The sequence below is a fragment of the Diospyros lotus genome, chromosome 3, assembly GCF_014633365.1.
Source record: "Diospyros lotus cultivar Yz01 chromosome 3, ASM1463336v1, whole genome shotgun sequence".
Classification (NCBI taxonomy): Eukaryota; Viridiplantae; Streptophyta; class Magnoliopsida; order Ericales; family Ebenaceae; genus Diospyros; species Diospyros lotus.
Window position 1 is genome coordinate 31089601 of NC_068340.1, and position 27503 is coordinate 31117103.

Below are 27503 nucleotides of genomic sequence, written 5' to 3' on the forward strand. Positions count from 1 at the left end.
TTTTGAAAGTGGTTTGGTTTGGTGCAATTTGAATTTAAAGGCAACATGAATATACTTTTGTCTTTTGGTATAATTTTAAACTTAGCAAATATATTTAAAAATTTATTTATCTATTTATATTTAAAAGAATTGATCATGGTGGGCACATTATTTATTTTCTATGGATATATATTATTTATAGTTAAAATTGAGAATATGTACCGAATCTTACGATTCGATTCGATTCTCGATTCACGATTCATAAAATAAGGATTTCAATTCTCGATTCGAATCTTGATTTAACAACTATGCTCAGTAATATTATTTTATTTTTTTCAACGTTGAGAGTATGTTTTATATTTATTATAAACCTGATAGGATTTTTTAAAAAGAAATGAAAGAAAAAGTTGGAATTGGAGAGCATGGATGTGAATGTGTGTATCGCTGGAGGTGTAAACTCAGGGGGAGACAAAGGTGCGTTGCCAAAAGCTAAAGATACAATAATTCAAGCAGAGAGTGGACTCTGAAAAGCTCCATCTCCATCTCGATCTCCATCTCCATGTGCCTGAAGGCTAAAGCTGCTGCAGCGCGGATAATATAAAAAGTGGACGGTTTGGGGGGGGGGGGGGGGGGGGGGGGGGGGGGGGTGGGAGGGGGGGTGTTGTTGCTTGTGATTGCAAGCCTAACTCACGTGCCCTATTCTTCAAACGGAAACAACCCCTCCCCGATGGACTCATCTTTTGGGCCCTAGCATTAGTGGACAGATATGATTGGGCCAAACAAGTTGGGGGCCTAGCCTTTTGGCCCACCTGATCCTCGTAAAACAAAAGTTGATCTTTTTTTTTTTTTTTACTTTTTGTATCTAACTTGCAGTGAATCATGTTCCAAACTGTCAATTATCTCTCATGTCCTTGTGTTAACAGAATCGTTACAACTTCCACGTTGCCTGGGCTGGTGCGGTGATTCTCTGTGCAATATGTAGTATTTCCACACTTAAATAAATTAAATATGCATGCATTTCTACATTGAGGCATGGATGCAACAAAATGAAACACACCCAACTTATTTATTACTTCAGCAGCTTAATCGATGCTCTAATTTAATTCCATTACTTCTTTAAAGGACGATTCTACAGTAACGGCTGGTTCCTTCCATTCTGGTCTGCCGCCCTCATAGCAACTTGGACCCACATACATGCGCCAAGCTCAAGTGGACTCCAAGACATATGCCCTTTTGAGGCAGTGTAAGTACGTAAACCAACCCCAGCAAGCTAGCTAGACGGTTCTAAATTTCAAACATGCGAACCATAGAGCAGCTCCATGGAATACCCAATCAGTACTCAAGCCAGTTAAAGAAGAAAACAGGGAGCCTAAAGATCGGATAAAAGCACAGTAAACACACAAGCTTGATTGATATCTAAACAAGTAAACGAATCCAGAACAAACTTCCGGTATCTAGTGTAACTCTCAGATTATGTATGTAATGTTGAGCTAGGTTTTAGTAAAAGACGTCCATCCATACTGTAGGGGTATATCATCCACTGAAACATGAATTCGAGACTCTCTTATCACATGTGATGCTTGTTCTAAACATTCTTTAGCTAATAATGATGCACTTGAAAACTAACATATCCAAGAATTGGTTAACGGAAGTAGATGGATATCTGAGGGATGTCGATATCGTTATCTTCATCATCCTCGCACGCCACCACTACATCCAAGTGGTGGCGATACGGGGGCAGTTCCACCTTGGCCACTTCTCTAGCCAAATCCACCACCTTCTTGTCCATCCGGTCTTTGTGCCGAGGGAACATGCTGTTGTACAGCAGGCAGCTTCCGCATGAGATGCTGTAAGCATTCAGCCCCTTGTCCTCTAGCCATTTCAGAAGTTCCCTCAAAGTTGGGTTGTCCTTGACAATCCACCTGTCCCAGACAGTCCAGCTCATGTCCCTGTGTTTCACAACTTTAGGCGGGACTGGTTCAGCCATGGAGAATAGAGGGAGCGCCAGGTTTGCAAACGTGTTCCGATAGCCTTCCACCTTATGTCCTCCGTCTAGAACCTTGTAGAGCTCCAAGCAAACAAGACCCGTTGCCATTGCCGTGGAAGTTGCAATCGCAGGGATGATCCTTCCAGCAATGAATTTGGCTTTCAGCTTATCAACTTCTGGAATGCTGTAATTCCTTGCCCTCATGTTAGCAAGCCCAGCTATCAGGTCCATATGGAAGTTGGTGTCATCATCCTGTGCATTCACAAGAAGATTAAGAACCCTGATTTCAAAAAGAGAGATGAATATTCTCCACAGTTCTATTCCAAATGCAAAGTCAAGCAACCATACTGAGGAGCAGGGCTTCTGCAGTCTCCCACTCCCTTGTTTTTGGTCCTCGCACTTAAAAGTTAGACCAAAGGCAGACTAGACGCTTAAGTACTAATATGCCCAGTAAATATGCTTATTCAAATTCAAAGGAGGGAGATGAGAAGAGAAAAACCTTCTCAAACTGAATTGGTTTCAATCTGAACCCAGGAGGAAGATTCTTCCAGCACTGTTCCAGCTTCATGATTAATTCATTAATGACTGCTGCATCATCTATAGATGCAGTTGAAAGACTGGTAGCCTTCTCATCAGTCACAATTTTCACGCCCTTCTTTGGTTGAAATTCAGGGACCATCACTTGATCAACAGCTTCAGCGAGCTTCCTAGGGTTCTTGGCCCAGTCAGGAATTGGGATGCCAAAAGCTTCTGCCCGTAGTATGGATGCTGCCATAATGAAATGGAGGTGGCTGAGATCATCTGATGAGAATTCCAGCGGATGTGGGAAGCGCTTAGGGGCAGACCAAAAGGGAGCCCCAGTACTGGTTGCAGCATCTTCAGGGAAAGTGAAGATCAACTGCTTCAAACGGTTGGCATAATAATCCTCAAACCTGCACAGATGTCAGGGGAGAAGTGTCAGAAGCAGTTGCTCTATTATCAGAGTAATGAATGAATAGGTTACAACAACAATCACAAGCCTTGATCCCACATCCATGGAAGAAATCGAAGAAAAAGAACAAATATTCAAGATAAGTACTTTAAACGAGCCCAAGTAATGCAGTCTTGGAATGTTTTGCATCTCTCTCCGTCGAGGCACTCAAGAACTCGTTCCAGAGTATCCCTGGCCTGAGCATCACCAGCATTCCTCATTGCAGCTGCATACTCGCTTGGGTCTGAGAGAAAAGCATTCACTTCAGCTGGTGTTTTTTCAAGTAAGCCCTCAAACTCCGATCGAGCCCACGTCAAGCAATGGTCAATGTTGTGAGGGAAGGAGTGAACAGTGCACATGGGAGCCTGTTTCTCTGGTGGGTCTCTTGAGGCACCATAGTTTTCAGTCAGGTGAGGAATGACCATTTGAGTGTTACACTTTGCACCTAGGGTTCCTGATTCAAGAAGTGGTTTCTGGAAGTATAAGCATCTCTGATCAACATAGAGCCTGGCATTTACATTGTCAAGGGCATTAATTACAACATTTAAATTCTCCCAGAAGGCATCATCAAAAACATTCTCAGTCTCAGGGCCCACACGGTTCTGCAAGGCTTCTATATGTAGATGAGGATTTATTGCTACAGCAGCAGATGCAGCAACGGTGGATTTTGCCTGCCCAATGTTCCAATCACGAAAAAGGAACTGCCTACTGAGATTACTTTTCTCAATGACATCGTCATCAGTGATTGTTAGCTTTGCTTCACTGCTGCATGAAACTCCCATCAGAGCTAAATTCTTCAGAAACTCACAGCCTAGTGCACCAGATCCTACAACAAACAGACGTGCATCCTCCAGTTTCTTCTGGAGTTTTGACCCAAAAACTGAAATTTGTGCATCATAACGGCTATTCAATGGTCTGAACTCATTGGGTTCTAGGGGCTCTGTGGGAAGTGATTCAACCGAGTCAAAGTAAAAGAACTGTAGAAACATAGAGAAACAAATAATTAGACACAATCATAGTGAAACATCAAACTTACAGAAGTACAGAAAAAACGAGATTAATATGAATCAGCTTTGTGTTTCAGAAGGAACATGATTAACCACAGAAGGGGATACAAAAGTGTGAAAACACTAAAATACAAGGAAAATACAAGGATACAGAATTGAAATTGCAACAACCTGACAAAATAACTAACCTGGAAAAGAGGATGAAACTTTCCAGAGCACGCCTTCATAACTTCCTGCCCAACTATACCACCAAACATGGCAGCCATAGGATTCAAAACTGCTCTGGCACCAAATGCAAAGTGCCGCAAAAGTTTTGGGTTAATATCTTCCACTTTCCCATCTCCTGAGCTCTCATTGATGGCACTGGCTATAGATATCAGCTTCTGAGCATCCTCTTCTGAGCCAGCAACGGGGAAGCGTCCCAGTTCAGAAATAAACTTGTCCAGTGCTTGAAATGCCAAGTGCAATAGAGGTGGACGGTCAAACTTGGAGAAATCACTCAAAAGAAAATCCCCAGGTTCCTTGAGTGCTTCTCTCAATGGCTTGAAGTTCAAGACCTTGGGCTGTTTAACCTGAGTGACAATGCCACCTTTCTCATAAGTACCAAAATTAGTGGTGTCCTCATCAAGAGTGAATGAGTAAGGCCTAGCACTTTTGATCCTTCTTGGCTTTCCATCATTAAGCTCTGCCATTCCTTTGACCTCTGAGAACACAACAAGATCCCCACCCTGGAACTCAAGCCTTTCATCATCAACACACGACACATGTGCAGGGTTATCATTACTGATGGATGCAATAATACCCGTGTGTGGTTCCTCACCATCAACATCCTGCACTGTGAACTCAGGTCCAAAGTCACAAAAAACACCTCCAAAAAGCCCTCTAACTTCAGCCCTGATGAATGCAATAGGAGGCTTGTGACTATGGCAATAGTCATTTAACTCAATGGCTTTCTCCAGGCTTATGTCAGTAAATACCACAGCCTGCAACATCAACAAAATATCAAAGAATCACCTTCTGTGTATAGCAGTTATATTCAATGCCACACCCTGCATCTCTAACACAAGAAAAATGGAAGGAAGAAAACAAGAAAACAACATCACGAGCTGCAAACATGCATGTGTATGCTAAGGGTGCATCAAAAAGTGAACAGAAACAGTGAGAACCACTAACTGTTTCATCTCAGACTTTTCTATTTGACAGGAGACAAATAAATAGCTTCTAAAACTTAACATTCAAACTTAAGTTTCTCATCTGAATTCAAAGGACAAGTTGCAATATTAGCAACAGTTACACCCATTTCAAACACATTCAGTAGAGTCGTCCATAGTCTAGAGTTCTCAGTTTACAGAGATGTCATGTGTCGCGAGTAAGGAGTGGGTGTTAGTGTAATTGGGCTATACTAAGGGTAGTAAGTAGTATATTAGAAAGTTTGCATTGAGGAGTTGTAAATTGTTTGTTGCGGCATTATGGGGTAGTACATTCCCAGCAACGGCAATCTGTTACGCACATGGACGAGTGGCTCAGCTATATATATCAACTGACCAGCTCTCCAATGATTATGAATGAATATTCCCAAAAGTTTCTATTCTCTCTCTCTCTCTCATTCTTTCTACTTCTTCTCTTCCCTTCTAATTCTTCTCGGTTAACGTTTTCAATCGCTCAACCGAACGAAGCAAACGGTCACGTCCTCGGAAGCTGACATATGGTTGGTATCAGAGCAGTGTCCTTGGGCGCAGACAGAATAGGAGAAGGTTATCCATATGGCCGAAGGAACGAGGATGAAACAGATGGAGTCCCAACTACAGCAAGTGGCCACAGCAACGACGGAGATGCAAACAAGAATGGAAACTTTTGAATCCTTGATTGGAGCAGGGGTAGATGGATGCTCGGATTGATCAGGCCATGGAAAGGTGGCGGGGTGAGAATCGAGAACAGAACGCTCGGTTTCATGAGCAAGTGATGGAATAGATGCACCAGATCATGCAGATGTTCTCAACCCAGCAACCGGTAAGAATGTCGATTGATTTTCCGCAAAGGGAGCAATCAGAACCCATTCTTCAAGGAGTAGGAACAGAGCGCCGACCATTAGGAACGTCAGAATTTGAATTTGAGACAAAGGGAACAGACAATAATATAAGGGAGAGAAGAGCAGGAGCTCAAGCAGATCGTTATAAGCCGAGCTTCCCAGTACCCAAACTGGAGATTCCACTCTTCGATGGAGAAAACCCGAGATGGTGGGCAAGGAGGTGCAAACATATGTTCGCCCTGTATCAAGTACAGGAACAACAGAAGGTCACCTTGGCCTCTGCCTACCTGAACGATATGGGTGATGCGTGGTACCAGGGATGGCTCACGATGAAAGAAGGCAGCCCATGGAATGAGTTCGCTGACGACCTATGTGAAAGATTTGGAGACAAGAGTATGTGAGATAATTGAAGAATTCAACAAGCTCAAACAACTGGGGTCAGTGCAGACCTACCAGCTCAAGTTTGAGGAGCTGAGGTCCTTAATGATGGTACAAAATCCCCATCTATCAGAAGAGTATTTTGTATCAAGTTTTATTAGTGGCTTGGGAGATGAAGTGAGACTCATGGTAAAAATGATGCAACCAACGACAATAAGGCTAGCTGCAGAGAGTGCAAAGTTGCAAGAAACGACGATCAAAGCATTATTAAAGAGGCAGTGCAATCAAGTGAAATGAGTGATCTCTGGAGGATGGCAGACTGGTAACAAGACTCAAGGAAGAGACATGGTGCACAGTGGTAAGGGGGTCCTAGCATTACCTCCTGCAGCCCCTAACCCAACGAATGGAGGAGGGTTAATGGAACAGAGACACCAAACGAACTTATGTTATAGGTGCGGGGATAGATACTTTCCGGGACACAGGTGCAAACAACAAATCCTCTTACTGGAAGGGGAGGATGAGGAAGAACTCGCGGATGAGACCTTGGAGATGGACGAAGGTGATCAAGGAGAGATCTCTTTACATGCACTAAAGGGATTGGCACACAACAAGATCATTAAGGTAGAAGGGCGAGCTCACCAATGTCCACTAATGATACTCATTGATAGCAAAAGCACCCATAGCTTCTTGGATGAAGGTATGGCAAAGAAATTGGGGTGTGAGGTCTCGAACTCTCACCCCCTTTCGGTAACAATAGCAAACAGAAATAAGGTATTAAGTCAATCCTCGTGTCTGGGATTCTGCTGGGAGATGAATAGGGAAGAATTCGTGGTAGATTTGAGGTTGCTGAAATTGGGGGGCTATGATGTGGTGTTTGGGCTTGATTGGATGAGAGGAGTGAGCCCCATCAGCTTTGATTTTAACAAGATGGAGATGACCTTTGAGAAGGATGGAAAAGGGAGGATACTCAAGGGCAGCCAGGATGCGGGTATGTGCAAGATGATAACGGGAAAGAGACTTCAACAATTGCTCGAGCAAGTTTTCCCAAGTAGCGCAGCTATTTTCCATTCAAGCCTTGGAAGTCTTCGAGAAAGGACAGGAGCTAGAAGGAGAAGTAGCCACTCACACGACCAATGGAAGGTACGTAAAACTAACTCTCTTAACATGCTATTACTTGAGTTCAAGGACCTCCTTTCTGAACCCAACTCACTTCCTCCTATAAGGCCCTGTGACCATACCATAAATCTCAAACCCAATTCCGAACCAGTGAACGTGAGGTCCTATCGTTACCCACCTAAACAGAAAACTGAAATAGAAAGACTCATCAAAGACATGCTACAAAAATCGATTATTCAACCCAGTCATAACCCTTTCGCATCTCCCATACTACTTGTCAAAAAGAAATATGGTTCATGGAGATTTTGTGTGGATTATAGGCAGCTCAATGCCATAACCATCAAGGACAAGTTTCCCATACCCATTGTAGAAGACTTGCTTGATGAGTTGAAGCATGCATCAATTTTCACTAAGCTGGACCTTAGAGCAGGTTACCACCAAATTCGAATGGAGCCTCGAGATATCCCTAGAACTGCTTTTAAAACTCATCAAGGGCACTATGAATTCAAGGTAATGCCCTTCAGACTCACTAACACCCCAACTACCTTTCAAGCATTAATGAACCAAATATTTGAACCCTACTTGCGTGAATTTATTCTAGTCTTTTTCGATGACATTTTGATCTATAGCCCAACCTTTGTCGAGCACTTAAACCACTTGAAAACTACCTTTGAGGTCCTACGACTCAATAAATTGTATGTTAAGGAGTCCAAGTGTTCCTTTGCACAGAGTCATGTGGAATATTTGGGCCATATAATATCTAATGCAGGAGTAAGCACCGATCCTAGCAAGGTAGCAGCCATGGTAGAGTGGCCGAGGCCTCAAAATGTCAAAGGATTAAGGGGATTTCTGGGGTTGACTGGCTACTATCGTCGGTTTGTCAAAGATTACAGAATTACCACAACAGAGTTGCTAAAAAAGGATGGCTTCCAGTGGAACGACAGAGCTGAAGAGGCCTTTGCCAAACTTAAAAGGGCTATGAGTGAGGTGTCAACATTAGGCTTGCCGGATTTTGACAAGCCATTTGTATTGGAGACTGACGCCAGCGCTTTTGGAGTTGGGGCTGTATTGGTACAAGAAGGAAGGCTTTTGGCATTTCTCAACAAGGCATTAGCTCCTCGACACCTCAGGTTGAGCATTTATGAGAAGGAACTGTTGGCAATGTTGATGGTTGTAGATAAATGGAGGCATTACCTAGAAGGAAGTAAATTTGTGATCAAAACAGATCGTGAAAGTCTGAAATTTCTACTTCAACAGAAATTACATACACAATTGCAACGGAAAGGGATGACCAAATTGATGGGATTGGATTATGTAATCCAATACCGGAAGAGGAAAGAAAACCTAGTTGCGGATGCCTTATCAAGGTGTCATGAAGAGGGGCATTCTGTTACCCTCACAGTGGTGGTTCTAGACTGGCACCGAGAAGTGGTCTCGAGCTATGAAACGGATGAGAGCATTCGGGAGCTGCTACCGCAACTAGTGGTGGACCCTAATGCTAAACAAGGGTATACCTTGACCAACAGACTTATTTGAAACAGAGAAAGGTTGGTGATAGGAAAGGATGAGAATTTGACGAAAAAGATTGTGGAGGCACTGCATAGTTCTCCAATTGGACACTCCGGTATAGTTGCTACCTATCACAAAGTTAAGCAACTATTTCATTGGCCGGGGCTAAAAAAATATGTGATGGACTTTGCGCTGAGTTGTGATGTCTGCAAAAGGTGCAAATCAGAATCGGTGGCTCCTCCAAGGTTGTTGCCATTAAATATACTAGGTGAGCCTTGGGAAAGTATCTCAACGGATTTCATTGAGGGCTTACCCAAATCGGAAGGGCATGATTGCATAATGGATAGTGGATAGATTCACCAAGTATGCCCACTTCATAGGATTGACACACCCCTACACAGCTCAAGAGATAGCTAAAGTGTTCCTACTTCCTAGACCAAGTGGTGAAGTTACACGGAATTCCCAAGGCTATAGAGTCAGACAGGGATAAAATTTTTACTAGCCTATTATGGAAGGAATTGATGGGGTTATTGGGAATCCGACTCAATATGTCGACGGCCTATCATCCAAAATCTGATGGCCAGACCGAGAGAGTAAATCAGTGTTTAGAGACATACTTAAGGTGTGCTTGTTTCCTACAACCGAAGTCCTGGCATAAGTGGCTCGCGTTAGCACAGTGGTGGTATAATTCCAACTACCACAACTCCACAAAAAGATCTCCTTTTGAAGCCCTATATGAGTACAAGCTGACCTTACTTCTAGATCCGGGAAACTCCTCGACGGTGGCAGCCTTGGATACCTATCTTCAACTAAGGCAACAAGCTTTCCAGACAATCAAAACAGAATTGGCCAACGCTGAGAATCGTATGAAACAGTTTGTTGATAGAAGGAGAAGTGAACGAGAATTCCAAGTGGGAGAGTGGGTATATTTGAAGCTCCAACCGAGCCATTTGAAAGCCCTACTCGGGAAGCCTAGTTCAAAGCTTAATCCAAGGTTTTATGGAACTTTTTTGGTACTAGCTCGAGTAGGAAGTGTGGCTTATCGCTTACAACTACCAAATAGCTCCAATATACATCCGGTCTTCCATGTATCATTACTTAAAAAGGCAGTGGGGCAGCAAGCTATCAATCCAGTGTTACCTTGTTTTCCAGATACAGATGACAGTCCAAAGGAACCTATAACTATAATTGACAGAAGGGTGATCTACAAACAAGGGGTTCTCATCGTCCAAGTGCTTGTGCAATGGTCTAATCTACACCTTGACAACAATACTTGGGAACACCTTCCAAATATTCTCAAGCAATTTCCTAAGACAGCCGGTCTTTTTAGCATTTCTTGAGGACAAGAAAATTTTGAAGGGACGGGTAATACTAAGGGTAGTGTAAGGAGTGGGTGTTGTAACATTTGTATTAGATTAGATTAAATGTAATCATGTATTTTTTGTATTGCTGCATATTTTTAATTCCTGATTTAGTGTTGACTTAATTGTTCTTCTAGAAGGTCTGTTTCTAGAAGAAGGCTGCCAGCTTTATGTGTTAGTTATTCGGTTAGGCTGTTAGTTAGTTTTATTCCTTGTGCTCAACCACCCCTATATCCTATAAATAGGGGTCGTGGATAGGTTTGTAAGGGAGAGAGTCTTAGTGTGCCAGAAATCGTGAAGGATTGTTTCAGATTTACTGTCTTAAGTTGGGATTGAGTGCGAGAGGTTGGGAGTGGCTGGTTCTAGCTTGTATTTCCTATAATCCCTATAAGCTTTCAGTGTATATGGGCGGGAGGGATTAAGTTCTCATTGTAATCATCCTTGGTGGCTTCAAGATAGTGGATTTCAGTGGCTCCTAAGCAGTCTGGATGTAGGTCTTGGATTTCAAGACCGAACCAGGATAAATCTTGTTGTTGTCTCGTGTGGTTGTGTTGTTCTCTTTTCTGTTCTTTGTTATCAATATATTCTTGTGGTAGGAAGCTGGTTGGGTTGAGAGAATAGTGTGGAAAGCTGTGAGATACTCTAACAGTGGGTGCTAGTGTAATTGGATAGTAAGTAGTATATTAGAAAGTTTGCATTGAGGAGTTGTAAATTGTTTGTTGCGGCATTATGGGGTAGTACATTCCTAGCAACGGCAATCTGTTACACACATGGATGAGTGGCTCAGCTATATATATCAGCTGACCAGCTCTCCAATGATTATGAATGAATATTCCCATAAGTTTCTATTCTCTCTCTTTCTCATTCTTTCTAATTCTTCTCTTCCCTTCTAATTCTTCTCAGTTAACATTTTCAATCGCTCAACCGGACGAATCAAACGGTCAGGTCCTCGGAAGCTGACAAGAGACTTGTTTTCCCATAAAAGGAAGGGGTTCCCCAATAACCTTTAGATGGGGTGAACCAGCATTCCATCAAGGGATAGAAAAATGACACACATCAGGAGGGAGTGGACTAATAAAACATCCGAGTTGGTGGATGAAGCCACAAACACTTTCAAGAGGTGAGTGTTGCTTCATAGCTGTTGTCAATTGCTTCAAATGAACATACAGAGCCTCGAACGGAAAAAGGTACATTCAAGGGACAGTAGGGACTTAAAAAATCAACAAAGCAGATGCAATATTCTATTCAAGGTTCAAATAACACAAGCACCCAACGAACAGCCATTCAAACTCCCAACCAGCCAGAAGAGCCTTAGTAAAACATAAAAATAACAGGTAAGACAGTGTGAGTTAAAAGAAGACAACTAGCTAAAAAGCTACAAGAAAAAAGAGGAATAGTCCAACATATAGCCAAGTGAGGTCATTTACATTGATTCTAACTGGGCAATCATCTCTCTCCATGACCATACCTCTTAGGCTGTTATATCCCATAACAGGTCTTAAGAGTTCCCACCAAATTTTCCTTTGGCCTTCCTCTACCTCTTTAAGCTACCAATTTTTCTCCACTCTATCCATTCTCCTCACAAGGGCATCTTTTGATTTTCTTTTCACATGTAACCATCTTAAACACATTTCACACATCTTCCAGTTCAACATAAGACCTATCATTAGAAAATTGAAACTAACACCACTATAGGCAACAATAATTGAGAGAGTAAACAAAACCAACTATGAAATCTCAATGGGCTTGTGTACATGAAGACGACATGATAATTCTCATCTAGAGATAATATGCAACTTTCATAAAGAAGGAAACAAGGTAGTTGAGCTCCAATAAAATCAATCCATCTAATGGAATATAATAAAGATAACGTTTGCCTCCCATAAAGGGACAACATGAAATGCTACTCACAAATTGAGGCACAACCAACAATATAATTATATATTCAAACAAAAAAGGAGATAACCTCTATAATAGGCAGCATGAAATCCAAGAAACTTTTGGGTTCATCATTCCCACCTCATAATCCCATTAAAAAACCTGTTTTGTTTGGTTCATCAATATCTAAAAACAACCAATTTTAGGAAATCGCCAACAGAAGAATCACTATACTAAAACTTGATACTGCACAAAAATAAAAATTACAAAGAGGAGATCCCTGCTTTTATATGGCTGGGGAAAGGATCATTTTAAAACAATGTTTTCCTTTTTCATAACTTTTAATTTTAAAAAACAATGAAACAAAACACACACACATACACACACAGAACCAAACAAACCCTAAAGGTCCGAAAATCAAGGAAAATGGTAACTTAAAGGGAAAAATGCAGCCCCCAATCTCTCCAAATAAAAAGGGATAACAGAAGTTTATTAAAGGCCCATTTGAATTCAATGTCCTGCTTCTTTTGTTCATTTTTTTTAAGGATCATGAAAACTGAACATGTTATCAAATATAGTTGTCTACTTTCAAAATCTAAAAACAAAAATAAAAAACCATGTTTGATGAAAAAATATTTTTATTTTATGATAATTAAATACATGCAATAATTCATTCAATATATTTTATCAAAAGTAATTCATTCAATATTTTGCCTTCCTGAACAGTCACTCATCCAGACTACATTAAAAGCACATATAAGGGCAACAACATTGAAGTCTAGCATCTGAACAAACAAATCCAGCAATACCAGTGTTCCTTTATGCTCTTGGACACAATAAATAACAGCATCTTGCCAGTTTAATGTTTTTGCTCACGTTGTACTTATAACACAAAAGGGCCATGCATAAAAATGACTAGGTGAAAAGTGTGCATGCATATTTACCAAGGATGAAATCAGTGTGATTGGACTGGTAAGACAATGAAATGTCACTGAAAAATAGGTGGCAGCTTGTCAAGTCTCTGGATAGAGACTTGAATTTCCGAATTATAAGAGAGTTGGGAGAGAGAGAAAAAGAAGGAAAGAGTGGTAGAATTTGGAGGGAGAAATGAGAGAAAAAGATTGGAGGGAAAGAATTCAATGTTATTTCCATGAATGAATTCCCATCCTCAACCATCTAAGCCTTTTATAGGCCATGCATCGGCGGTTACAGCCTTCATGTGAGGGTATATAACAGTCCTCACACTATCACCAGATCAATTAGTTACATGTCCACTTGCAAAAGTTTAAAAAAATTACAAATGGGACCCTTAGGTCGTGACACTTCCCTACCCTTCAACAGCATTCTTGTCCCCAAGAAGTCTTCAAAGTAGGCTGGTCGTTCTAGGAAACTTCTTCAGTAACTCGGGGAGGTATTCCCAGGTGGTATGGTCGGGCTAGAGGTGCGACCATTGGACCAAAACTTGAATGAGGGGGACTATACCTTGGTAAACCCACCCTCCGGTCTAGTATAGCTCGAGGTTCCCTTTGCTCCTCCAATTCATCTTCGATCTCTGGCAACTACCGGCTCATGGGTGCTCCTGGTTCGATGGACCTCTTAAGTAGAGAAACATGGAACACGGGGTGCACCTCTATCCCCTCGGGTAGCTTCAGTTTGTAAGCTACCTTCCCTACTTTAGCCTCTATGACATAGGACCCAAAATACTTGGGGTTGAGCTTAAATATCGGTGTGGACGTGAAGGGCTATTGCAGAAATCTCTTCACATTTAAAAACACCTTGTCTCCTACTTCAAATTCTCTGTCACTCCTCTTGATGTCTATGGCTTGCCTCATTCTATTTTGGGCGTTAGTTAGCTCTCTTTTTATGGATAGAAAGCATTTCCTTTCTCTAATGTAAGTAGTGCTCCACTGTCGCCAAATTAGATGTCTCGCTCACTATAGCAGGTAAGAGAGGTGGCTTGAACCCAAACATTGCTTCAAAGGGGTTCCTCTTGATTGCACTATGGAAACAGAAGTTATACCACCACTGGGCTAGTGGTAACCATCTGTTCCAGCTCCGTGGTTTGGTGAAGCACATGCACCTCAAATAGGTTTCTAGGCATTAATTTACCTTCTCTGTTTGACCATCAAATTGAGGGTGGTAAACAATTGATAGGTGCAACCCTACTCCCAACTTCTTGAATAGTTCCTGCCAAAAATTGTTGGTGAAGATCCTATCTCTGTCAAACACAATGGTTTTTGGAATTCCATGCAATTTAACCACTGAATCTAGGAACACCCGAGCCACTTCTTGTGCCAAGAAGGGGTGTGTTAGGCTGAGGAAGTGCCCAAATTTTGTCAATATGTCAACGATCACTAATATCACATCCTTACCTTCGGACTTGGGTAGGCCCTCTTCAAAATCCATGGAGATACCTTCCTATGCTTGCTCCGGCACTTCCAAGGGTTGTAGCAGGCCCAGGTATGGGACTTGCTCATGTTTGCATAGTTGACATGTTTCACAAGCTAGTACAAATTCCACTACATCCTTCTTTTGCCTCGGCCAAAAGAACAGTTGCCTTATTTTGTGGTAGGTAACCCAGATACCTGAGTGACCCCCTAGGGGTGAGCAATGCGATTTCAAAATCTTCTTGTTGATGTTTTGCTCGAGTTATTGTGTTGGAAGTCTAGAAGAAATCAGCGGATAGAATGAGGATGGTCGGATGACAGTTAGGATGTAAGGTTTATCTGTAATTAACTGTAATTAGTAGGAGTATTTTATACTTTGTATTAGTCGGTTATTTCCCCTAGGAAGGTCCGCCCATTTAGTTTATAAATAGAAGGGCAAAGGGACCTGCAATCATCAATCATTTGTCATTCCATTCTCTTATTTCGAGTGCAATGAGAAAAGAGAGAGAGCTGTGATTAAGTATAGTTCTTGGAGTCTTTTTATATGAATATTGCATTCGAGAGATAAGAGAAGGAGAGGGAGGGATTCTTGTACTGATTTCTGAAAGTTCTTAGTGGATTGTTCTTTTCGTTGGAGTGCTAGATGTAGTGTCATTTCTATGGCATGAACTAGGGTAAATCGGGTGTGATGCATTGTGGTTTGCATTTCTGTTCTCTTTTAAATTTTGTCAATTATTTACTTTCTGTTATTGTGAATGTGTTGTGATTGGTTTTAGTGAGAGTATTGAGTGATTCTTGGGCCATATCAATGTTCGGTTTTAACAATCTGGTATCAGAGCATAGGTTACTCAATCAAGAACCATCAAGAAACCTATAGAACAATTGTCTACTATCGCTTCCACGGCCCTGTTGCCCAGTATGACAATGAAAAATTTGATGGCACTAATGATTTTGGACTTTGGAGGATAAAAATGAAAGCCTTGATGGGAAACTTAGGGTTAAAAGAAGCCTTTGAACCTCAAAAACCATTCCCAGAAACTGCTACTAATGAACAAAGACTAGAAGCAAGTAATCGAAGGCAAGAAATCTATGAAAAGGCTTTCAATACCCTAATCTTGAGTTTAGGAGACATAGTCCTAAGAAAAGTGTCTAAAACGGAAACTGCCAAGGCTCTGTGGTCTAAATTAGAAAGCTTGTATATGACTAAGTCTCTCACGAGTAGGTTATATTTGAGAGCTAACTTCTTTACTTTCAAAATGCAAGAAGGGCAAAAGCTCCAAAATCGTATTGATGATTTTAACAAATTGTGTCTTGATTTGGAAAACATATCATATTAGTAGGGCTATTTTAACTGTAATTAGTAGGGCTATTTTAGACTTTGTATTAGTCAGTTATTTCTCTTAGGGAGGTCAGCCCATTTAGTTTATAAATAGAAGGGCAGAAGGACCTGCAATCATCAATCATTTGTCATTCCATTCACTTATTTCGATTGCAGTGAGAAAAGGGAGAGAGTTGTGATTAAGTATAGTTCTTGGAGTCTTTTCATGTGAGTATTGTATTCGAGAGATAAGAGGAGGAGAGTGAGGGATTCTTGTACTGATTTCTGAAAGTTCTTAGTGGATTGTTCTCTTCGTTGGAGTCCTGCAAGTAGTGCCATTTCTATGGCATGAACCAGGGTAAATCGGGTGTGTTGCATTGTGGTTTGCATTTATGTTCTCTTTTAAATTCTGTCAATTATTTACTTTTTGTTATTGTAAATGTGTTGTGATTGGTTTCGGTGAGAGTATTGAGTGATTCTTGGGCCATATCAGTGTTCGATTTTAACACTTCTCCTTCAGTTCCTTGTCATCTCCTATCACCAAGCGCCCTCGGAATCTAATGAGACCATTTGATAGGGAGTAGCCTTTTTCCCTCCCTATCTGCACCGCCAATTTGGTTAAGAGGGACTGCACCCAATTTGTGTTTTCCTAACTTTGCTCCACCTCCTACACCCACTCTGGCACTACTGCAGTGATCCCATAACATTGGCCCTCATTTTCCATGACCTCTCTCCTGGACAGTGCGTCTACTACTACATTCTCCTTACCTTTTCGATAGAGGATAGTGTTATCCAACCCCATTAGTTTAGACACCCCCTTTCTTTGTAACTGGGACGGCAGCCTCTGTTGGGAGAAAAACCTTAGGCTTTCATGGTCTATCTTGATTATAAACAAATTGCCCACTAGATAATGTCACCATTTATCCACAGCCTTCAATACAGCCAGCAACTCTTTGTCATATACGCTCCATCCTAGGTGTTTAGGCCCCAAAGCTTGGTTGATGTAAGCGATAAACCTTCCTTCTTGCGTTAAGACTACTCCAATCCCCTTTTCACAAGCGTCCGTCTCCACCACAAATTGTTTGTTGAAGTCTGGAAGGGTTAATACAGGGGCTTGTGTCATGGCATTCTTTAAAGTTAAGAATGCTACTTCTGCTTGGGGATTCCAGAAAAACCCTTCCTTCTTGAGCATGTTTGTCAGGGGTCGACTAATCAATCCATAGTGCCTTATGAACTTGCGATAGTAACCTGTTAATCCCAAGAATCCCCTTAATTCCCTCACTGTCCACGGCCTAGGCCACTCCACCATTGTTGTGACCTTGCTGGGATCGGTTTTGACTCCTCCTCTTGATATGATGTGCCCCAAGTAGCCCACCTCATCTTTGGCAAAAATACATTTGGATAGCTTGACATACAAATGATTAGCTCTAAGGACCTCAACTGCAGTTTTAAGGTGGTTTAAGTGTTGGTCCAAGTTTGGGCTATATATGAGAATATCGTCAAAGAAAACTAGGATGAATTTTCGGGGGTAGGGAGCAAATATTTGGTTCATAAGGGCTTGGAAAGTGGTTGGAGGCCCTAGTGAGTGCGGAATGTAGTTTTTGGGATGTCTGTTGGTTTCATCTAGATTTGATGGTATCCAAATCTCAAATCAAGTTTAGAAAAGACCTTGGCTCCGGTTAATTCATCAAGTAGGTTATCAATGAGGGGAATGGGAAATTTGTTTTTGATGGTGTGTGAGTTAAGTTGGCGATAATCCACACAAAATCTCCAAGTCCCATCTTTCTTTTTTACCAATAAAACAGGGGATGAGAAGGAACTTTGGCTAGGTTGTATAAATGAAGTGGCCAGCATGCTAGAGATTTGTTTTCCAATCTCTGCCTTTTGTGTAGGTGAGTATCGATAAGCTCTACCTATCTAAAGTAGTTACCTCTTGATGGGTGACACGGGATGCTCCCCTCTCCTCTAGTAGGTACTCAACTGTTTGGTCTTATTCTTCTCCCTCAATGGCATGTATCGAGTATAGCTAAGATATTTGTCCCCTTTTCTTTACCACCAACTTCTCTAGCTTGTCTCCTTTGATCATTTTGCACTCCCCCTGTTCTAGACTTCCCACTAAGGTTAACCGCTTGCAGCTCATTTCCAATGTTACTTCCAACTTGTTAAAGTCGAAGGTTAGGGGACTAATTGTTCTCATCCAATCCACACCAAGCACAAAATCACCGCCACCCAACTCTAGGATCCTCATATCAGCCTTGAACTCGTTTCCTTGCATCATCCAAGTGAACCCCGCATACTTGCATTGGCTATACATTTGTGTTTGTTGGCCACAATCACTGATAGGGGGTTAGTATGGGTCAACTTACATCCCAATTCCTTGGTTGTAGCTTCATTGAGGAAGTTATGGGTACTACCGTTGTCTATTAGTACCATGAGCTTCTTCTTCCCCACCTGGCCCTTGACTTTAATTATCTTCCCCGTAGGTCCCCCTTTTAAGGTGTGGAAGGAGATCTCCCCACCTTCCGATCCTTGTTCTTCCTCCAGTACTTCTAACGGTGGTACCTCCTCCTTCTCGTCTTCTTCTTCCTTTTAATCCAGCTCTTCTTCTTCATTCCCTTCTCCACCTTCCATATTAAACAATTATCTCCTAAGTTGATGCCCTTGGCTATATTTCTCCCAACATCTGAAACATAACCCCAACATCCTCCTCTGGTCCAGAGTGGTGCTCTTGTTTGCCCACGCATTGGATCCCCCTTTTGGCCCCCCTAGAGTGACTACAGGCACCATAGCCTTCGAAGTTCCCCCACAAGGCCATTCTCGTATGGAACAACTTAGCCATGGTTTTGTTCCTTTTGAAAATGGCTTCAAGCGTCAATTTTTGTAGCCTTGCCTTCTCTACTACCTCCCTCACTGATGTTGGCATCATCATCTTCACCATTGATTTTAACTCGTCTTCGAGGCCACTAATAAAACTGGATACGAAGTATTGATTGGTTAAAGTGGGCTGAGCACTCCACATTAGCGATCCCAATTCCTCACACTTCTCTTGATACTTGGTCACTGTTCCCTCTTGCCTCAACTTGTTAAACTCCTCGATTACATCGGCCATATTTCTCTCCCCAAACCTAACACACCTCTTCTGCAAAGTCTATCCATCTCATCCCCATACCTCTGGATCTAAACCACCCTTGGTACCAACAATCGGCTACGTCGTTAAGATATGCTAAATCTAGCGTGATCCGCTAGTTCTCAGGATACTGTAGAATTGGAAGTACCTCTCACACCTCCAGATCCACCATCTCGATTTAGATCCTTCAAACAGAGGTATCTCCAGCCTTGGTATGCGTCCTTGATTAATTCGAGGGGAATTCAAATCCCTTACCTAATTGCATGTCTCCTCAATGTGTACATTACCAGCCTCTCTTACTCCTTGAGGCCTCGAAAGTATCCCTTGTCCTGAAGTCCCTGTCTCCAGTATTAATCGAGGGGGAAACTCCAACGACAACCTGAATTGGGGAAGTGCGAACAGCATGTTGATCACACTATTGATCCACTGATCCATCGACTCTCTGCCAATTCTCTCATCATGCCTTCTCAGGAAGCCGCCATGTCCTCCTGCAACTCTTCCCTAATGGATCGGACCTCCTCTCTACTCTGAGTAGCTACTTCCTACGTTTGTGTCAAACCGAACTCCATCGCTTCCATCCTATTCTCCAATTGCTTCATTCGTGTACCTTCAGCCATCCCGAGTTCTGTCATCCAAGTCACCTCCGATGATCGACCACTAATCCGAGATAGAGAGAGAGAGAGAGAATGAGGGGAAGAGAGATAGAATTTGAAGGGAGAATTGAGAGAAAAAGATTGGAGGCAAAGAATTCAACATTATTTCTATGAATGAATTCCCATCCTCAAGCATCTAAGCCTTTTATAGGCCATGCATCAGCAGTTACAGCCTTCACGTGAGGGTATAACAATCCTCACACTATCACCAGATTAGTTAGTTACATGTCCACTTGCAAAAGTTTAAAAAAATTACAAATGGGACATTTAGGTCGTGACACAGCTTGTTAGAAAGCCATGGAAATGCATAGTCCGACATCTTTTAAAAGTCTTACACATCTGCTTCCACTTACATAACATAGCCAGTCAAGGACCCAATCATCCATAAAGCATGTAGACACCAACCAACTTGAAAAATGAAAAGATCAAATCACAATTTTGTCGAAGTTACTTAGTTACATGTGAGACTATAGACCACTTATACAACAATATCTATCACAATTTTTGGTGTGGCAACTCAAGACAAACCATCATGTTAGGGGAAATATAGAAACTTAAGATTTCATCAAAGATACAACATTTTGATTTCTTACCAACTAAATAACATAACAACAAAGCTATACTCACAAAAACATGGTGGTTGTAATATAACAAGGCCACTAAGTAGCAGATAATGGTAGTTGTAACACAAAATGGTGGTTCGCAATCCTACCAGAACATTAACATAGAGAAGAAGGATTGGTGTAATGTATCCATAAAAATCAAAAAAGGTTTACACCACGCCAATACATTATAAGGGTATAAGCAGATCAAATGCCTCACAAATTTAAAAGAAACAAACCTAATTCCATAACTATTAAAGCAAATAAAGCATTGCTTTATGTAAAGAGGCAATAATGAAGTCTTGGCCAAAAATAAAATAGAGAGAGGCCTAAGCATGTTTTGTCCAGATAAAAGAGAAAATTACAAACAATCAAAATACCTGGAAATCAGAGAGTTGTTCTTTAGTCAATTCTGTGGTTAAGGTAGAAATGACCACAGCATTGTTAAGCTCCTGTAACTTTTGAACAGAAGCAAGTGCCCTGTTCTTACCGACATCATTCTCTGAAAAAATGAAATTGCTAGACAAATCCCACAACTCCACTACCCCCTGATCATGCAATGTGACAGACTTGACGCCAGCAAGTACCAAGTTCTTTGCTGCAAAGGGAAAACAGAAAATCACAAAGAGACCATATAATGACATAATAAAATCCTCCAGTATTACCCCAAAAACACAGTTGCAGAAACACATCATTCCATACAACTTGTTATGAGTAGTCATTAAGATTTGTGACCAATACAACAATACCAAATCAGGATCTTGCAGCGACAGGCAACCAGATTTTACATCAAGAAGCAAGCAATTCATATTGTTACCTAAACCAGTCAAGAAATAAAAATCAAAACAAACTCTAAGCTACATATAGATCAAATATGATGCATAATTGTTTGTCAGATAATAGAAATCTACTATGCGTTCAAGACCAGGCCATAATTTTGAAGATGCCGTCTAACAAATTAGTGAAAGTCATACCAATTTCGGCACCAAGACCTTGCATCCCAGAGATAAGGATGTTAGAGGCAAAGAGCCGCCGCATAGTCTCGCGCCCGTACACAGCAAGCTGTCGGCTGTGCAGATCCTCGTCGATGTCCGTCGGGTTCCCATTTCCAAAAGCCATGTCAGCCAGACCACTGCTGCCGCTGCTCTGATTACTGCTGTTGCTGTTCCCGATGACGCTTTCCCCGCTTTTGTTCACGTCGCAGCTCTTTTCGCCGTCTTCCGCTGTCGCCGCGGTGGTGCTTGTTTTGTCGACCGATGATGAGATCACGCAACCGATCCGATGCTTCTTGAGCAAGCTCTCTCCGCCACTCGCGTCTTCTTCTACAACCTCTCCTCCAACAGCTCTCTTTCTAGGAAGCATAAAGTGCAAACTGCCACAAAACCCCACCAATATTTCCTTTAAACAGTGAAACTCACCTAAAACACCAATCGACCAGCGATCGGTAACAACACTTCAGATCCTGGTCCTAACCCTAACCCTAACCTCTCATCTAAAATCGATCCAGAAAAAGATAAACGAAGAAAGGACGATGAATCTACAGAGAAGTATATCGAACGTACCGATTGGAGCTCTGGCGAGGAAAAGAATGGAATCTGAGAGTGCTTCGGCAATGGTTTTGGCATTGAGCGAGTGGTGCTACGCTTTTGGGAGAGAATTTATCTAAAAAGTGACCATTACGAAGAGGGGGACGGGGAGGGGTATTTCTGGATTTATATTTTCTAGGGTTTTGGGGCGGTAGGTGCTAGTGCAAAATTTGGCTTGCCCTTGTTGCTGTTCGATAAATGGGAAGTCGGTACCATCTTAGAAAGAGAGATACAGAGCAGCCAAGATAAGTCAGCTGAACCTGAACGGCTCTGAGTTGGTTGGTTGTGGCGCCTGTGGGCCCCCCTTCATTGAGAGAACAAACATTCACGCGTAAAGCAGGGGGAGAACTGGAGATTGTACGACGCCGTTAGATATCCAAAACTAATATGACGGTGTCGTTTTCCGTTCTGCAAAGGATTTGCCCTTTGTTCGAACTGCGTATTATTACCGCGGTGAAAGCTGATTGATCCTGTGAGGTGAAATGATAGCCCCCGCGCAATAAACAAGGAAAATGTTATTTTACTCTCCACCTAAGGGCGGTGCGAGACGGCGAGACACGACGAGAAATAAAAAAATATTTTAATTATTTATGTACGTTTATATAACTTAAAATATAACTCTTGATATAAAAGTAATATAATCTAATAAACAAACATTCAGTTCAAAATCAACACCAAATTCCACTGCTTGCAACGATTTTCGGACGTTCAGTTCAAGTCTTGTAGATGATTTTTTTGAGGTTTCACATAATCCTTTATCATAATTTGATTGAATTTAAAAGATAAATAAATATTATTACAAAACTTAATGTGGTATTCTTGAATTCAGATGACACTTGAATGTGCCTTTATTTTATTGTTCTCATCAGATAATTTATTGCATAATGTCTACTTTCATGTGTAAGATAATAAGTTAATCAAATAATAGACCAGACCTTACTCTTTTAATGTGAAAATGCGGTTTAACCTATTTTTAAAATTAATAAATATTCAAATATATGATTTAAGTTTATTTACATGGTGAATCGCGCAAATAACATTCGGTAAGTATAAGATATTTTTTAATTTTTTATTGTAGTGGGCTGGACTGTGGTCCAATTTGGTTGCAAGAGATTATCGAATTTTCAAAAATTTATTCAAAGGTAGTTGAAGATATCATTGTATATATTCTTCTTTTTAAAAAAGTAAATACCATTCTTCTTGTTGTGGAGATTCGCGTAAAAATTAGTAAATACTATTATCTTTATAGAAAATTGTATTTACTTGCTATTATTAAGATATTAGACAAATATGGGTGCCCCTATCTCTTTTTACTCCATCAAAACTATACTAAAATAAAATGAGTGAAATACTACGCAAATTCTTGGGACTCCTTGTGCAGCATCCGCCACTCGTGTTTTTAATTTCAGCAAATAAGATAAATCGCATGTGTAAAATTTGTTCTCAGTGCATAGAGTGAATATCGAACTCACGATCCACCGATACGAACTTAATATATCATTTGTCCGACCGCTCAACTTATGTCTTGAGAGCAATACTACGTAAATTCTTACATTATATGTTTGCGCATTTACTTACAACGCAAGCCAACATTTTTTGAAAGAGAAAATGCTCTTATTATAATGGATAAATTATACTTTGATATTTTGTAAGTTTGTTGAGATTCAACAAAATGATAATTACTATATATTTGATATTTAATGAAAGTAATCTATTTTGATTTTATAATTTTTTTTCATTATTAAAATTATTAGCACGATGAAAATATCTTTAATTTGTTTCTTTCATATTTTGTCAAGAATTGGTAAGAATCTAAGAGTGTGTTTGATTGCATTACCTATAATTTAATTATAGGTAATGATTGCATAAAAAATAAAAACCATCACTCCCCCTTATAAAATGAATTTCATGAAAATAAATTTTAAATACTTGTATTATACACATATTTTTTATAAAAAAATTAAGAGTATTTGATTATTTTCATAAAAAATATATATAATAATTACACATTTTTTGTGATAAATATGTGTAATTAATTACATTTTAATAATTTATTAATATTTTTCTACCAAAGAGAAAGATTGATAGATGATCGAATTCTATCTAGTTTACTATATCGAGATAAGAGAGCAATGGGAATAGAAAATATGAGTATATTTTTATTATATTAATTTTTTTAATATTTATGAAGTAACAAAAAAAAATATAGCTAGACTTTTAAAGTTAGAGAATGCCTCTACTATTTTTTCCATATTAATAATTAATTTTTTATTAGATCTCAAGTGTGTTACGTGTAATTTGCCCTTGTTGATGGTTTGTCTTGACTTATACTAAAATATCATAATTTATAAGATATAAAATAAATTAAATATTAACATGATTAAAAATTAAAGTCATAGTCTTTTGTTTTTCTTTTTTAAGAACAAAAGTTAAATTACTATTATTTGTAAGCGCCCCGCCCGGATATCCCCAATCACCCGGAATACCCGAACGGGAGCGCCTACAGGAGGAGAAAGAGAATGGTACACAAGACCAAAATTACCCTGGCATGCATACACAAAAATAAGGACAACGAAAGCGAAATTAAACACATGCATGCACTACGGGTATCCCGCTAGCACAGCGGTTACATGATAAATAAATAAACATAGACTCCTGTGCCGACATACACGAGACTCGAGAAAAGACCCGTCACAGTACAAAATAATAGAGTAAACCCTACTCAGACATCAGAGTTGATTGGGATTGACGGGACTGCCTGTACACCATACCAACTCTGTCGCTAAAAGCTGACTTTCTTGCCCATGGCCCACGCTGCCACTGCTTGGAATGATGGAAAAATAAAGTGAGTCGAGAGACTCAACAAGCATAAGAGAAGAAAGGCTGAATGCTGCACAAAGCCAATAAACTTTTCCTAGAACACCAACCCCCAAATACACACAAGTCATGAGACGCTACAACACAATAGTATAGCATAATAAAAGCACATATCGGTCCTTGGGGTCCACATAAGACACCTGGCACCCAAGTCTCATACCAACATGTCGCTGCCCTGGACGGTAACAAATACCTCTAGTAAATCTGTGCGTGTCATCCCGGGTCGGTACTCTTGTCACCCGTCCATGTCAGTACTCCCGACACCTGAGCCATAGGCTCTATCGGAACGGTCTCCCGTCCGAGAACTATATACTACCAGTAGCCATGCAATGCACATAAAAATACAGTGGCGTAGTGAGCATCAACGTGATACACTGGTGCCCATACATTCAAGCATCAGGCCATGCTCCGCCCACATAGTAAACTACACGCGATGCATATGCCCGTGCTGGATGCAACCTAACCAAGCCAGATGTCCGTGTCCAAGCATACTCAATAAATGAATATCCCAACATGCAACCCGTACCCATGTGCATATCAAATCATGAACAGTAATATAATGAATCTAAACGTGTAGTAAATCACATATTGGTAAAGTTAGTCAGCAGTATCCAGCACCGGTCAACGGCCAATGACTAGGAGTGTCCACCCGACGGTCCACATCAGGGCCGTACAATAGTCTACCCCAACGTCACCAAACAACCGACCCCTGCCCTACTGCTCGATAGCTCAACTGAATCATAAATAAACCCGAGAAAACTGTAAATAAACCCGCATATTTATGAACCTAATCCCCAAGCTGGTTTAGCATCATTCCCAAAATGAGTGGGGGCGGTACAAACCCCCGTAGGCACTCAACAAATAAAACTCTAGAAGTTTCGGATTTAATTTAACCTGAAACAAATAAACAATAATTCAACAAAAAAGGTTAGGCGCCGAATTAGAGTAAGGGAGATGATAAGATACAGGAAATCATAGGGTCTTCACGAGAATTAAAGATCACGATGAGAGTGTTAGGAGCTTGCCTTTACACGGCCATTTCTTGCACTCCTGCTTCGAAGTAAAACGTTTAATAGCGATTAATAAAACCCTGGCTCGCATTAATTAAATATACCTGTGTAATATAAATAATTTAACCGTCTAAAATCCCACGTAGGCACACCTCAAATAAAATCCCAATAAATCTCATATTTATTTTAAATTAAATACCACCAATAACATCCTCAATTTATATATATAATTAATACGCGATACCGAAACGAGTTAAGGGAAGACAAGGGGATCATAAAATGGAAAGAATTTGTAAGAGCAGAGGGAGTTTGCCTCTATTTAGTTGTTTACAGCATTTTCACGCCTAAACACCACCAAATTAATACACGCTGTAAAATAGAATAACTCCCAAAATTAACAAAGTTAGGCCCAAAATGAAATTTCAACCATACAGAATAATTATTACATATTTATTTACTTACCTAATTAATTAAACCGCGATTAAACATAGTTTTATCTTCAATTTTTCTCCAAAAATTGGCCCTTGCGCGCGTTGCTTCTTCTTCATTTTCTTTCCTCAATTTTCTTTCTGATTGCTATTTCATAAACGCCTGAAACGGGCTTTAAATTGAGAACAAAATGGGCGGTTGGGGAGAGGCCACGTGGCGGCCGCTGAAGGCTTCACCGCCTCCTTGAAACAACGTCATTTCGGGGAGGAATTTGCTGAAAATTCAGTAAATTTCTCCCAGTCTCGCGCGCACGCCGGCGGGTTTGACCCCGTATCCCTCGTTTGGTCGGCCTTGCGCGCGACCGCCCGCGCCCATGCCCATCTTCAACCTATAAGGGTTTCTATTAAATTTAAAGTGACTTTTAGTCACTTTCGCAAATCACACTTCAGCACCCACTATTTCCATTAATTGCACATACACCCGATCTTCTATTTCCTTCTTATTTCACTTACACCCTGACATTTCTATAAATTCCACTTAGTTAATTTATTTTCCTATTTCATAAATACCCCCAATTAAATTAATTAAACCTAAATTTCCTATTTCCTCAAAATTACATAATTAAACATTTTTCTTAATTATCCAAATACTCAAACAATTTAATATTTCATTTTTAACCCACAAATATTCAATAATCACCACAAATACAATAATTAATAATCATCTACCAAATAATTTAATTAATTACCTTTCATTCCTTATTTCCCTCAAATCACATAAATAAATACTTCTCTTAAATTCTCAAATATTCAATAATATCCTCAAACACCGATTTAAATAATTATTATTTATTTTCAAATTTTAGGATATTACATTAATGGATTTTTACATGCAAAATAAGGGTTACTAAACTTTAAAATGTTATTTATTAGTCACTGATATTTCAAATTTATTATTAGTTAATTACTGAATTTTAAAATATTATATATTAGTCATTAATATTTAAAAATTGTTTCTTATCCGTCACTTATGAACTTAAAGTTCAGTGACTAATGACTGACGGGTAAGAAACGATTTTGAAACATTAATGACTAGTAGGTAATATTTTAAAATTCAGTGACTAAACAGTAAACAGTAACAATTTTGAAATATTAGTGACTAACAGATAACATCTAAAAGTTCAGTGACTAAACAGTAACATAATACAAAGTTGAGTGATTATTGGTGCAATTAACCTTGCAAACACAAGCACTATCTAATTATAAAAGTAAGTTTGTTATGATTAATTTAATGTATAATA

General features: G+C 40.2%; 1 protein-coding gene across 2 annotated transcripts; it reads right to left on the reverse strand.

Moving 5' to 3' along the window:
• Positions 1-1362: 1362 nt before the first annotated feature.
• On the reverse strand, positions 1363-22087 carry LOC127796636 (ubiquitin-activating enzyme E1 1-like). Of its 2 annotated transcripts, XM_052328887.1 has the most exons (7): positions 21864-22087; positions 21276-21673; positions 20682-20899; positions 4132-4926; positions 3045-3913; positions 2466-2898; positions 1363-2218 (listed from the first exon to the last, which is right to left on the reverse strand). In XM_052328887.1, the coding sequence occupies exons 2-7, from the start codon at positions 21661-21663 to the stop codon at positions 1622-1624; spliced, it is 3300 nt and encodes a 1099-aa protein (XP_052184847.1). In that variant the 5' UTR covers positions 21664-21673; positions 21864-22087; the 3' UTR covers positions 1363-1621. The 2 variants fall into 2 exon arrangements, with proteins under 2 accessions (XP_052184847.1, XP_052184848.1); XM_052328888.1 differs by lacking the exon at positions 21864-22087 and having other exon boundaries at positions 21276-21696.
• Between the last annotated feature and the right edge of the window lie 5416 nt (positions 22088-27503).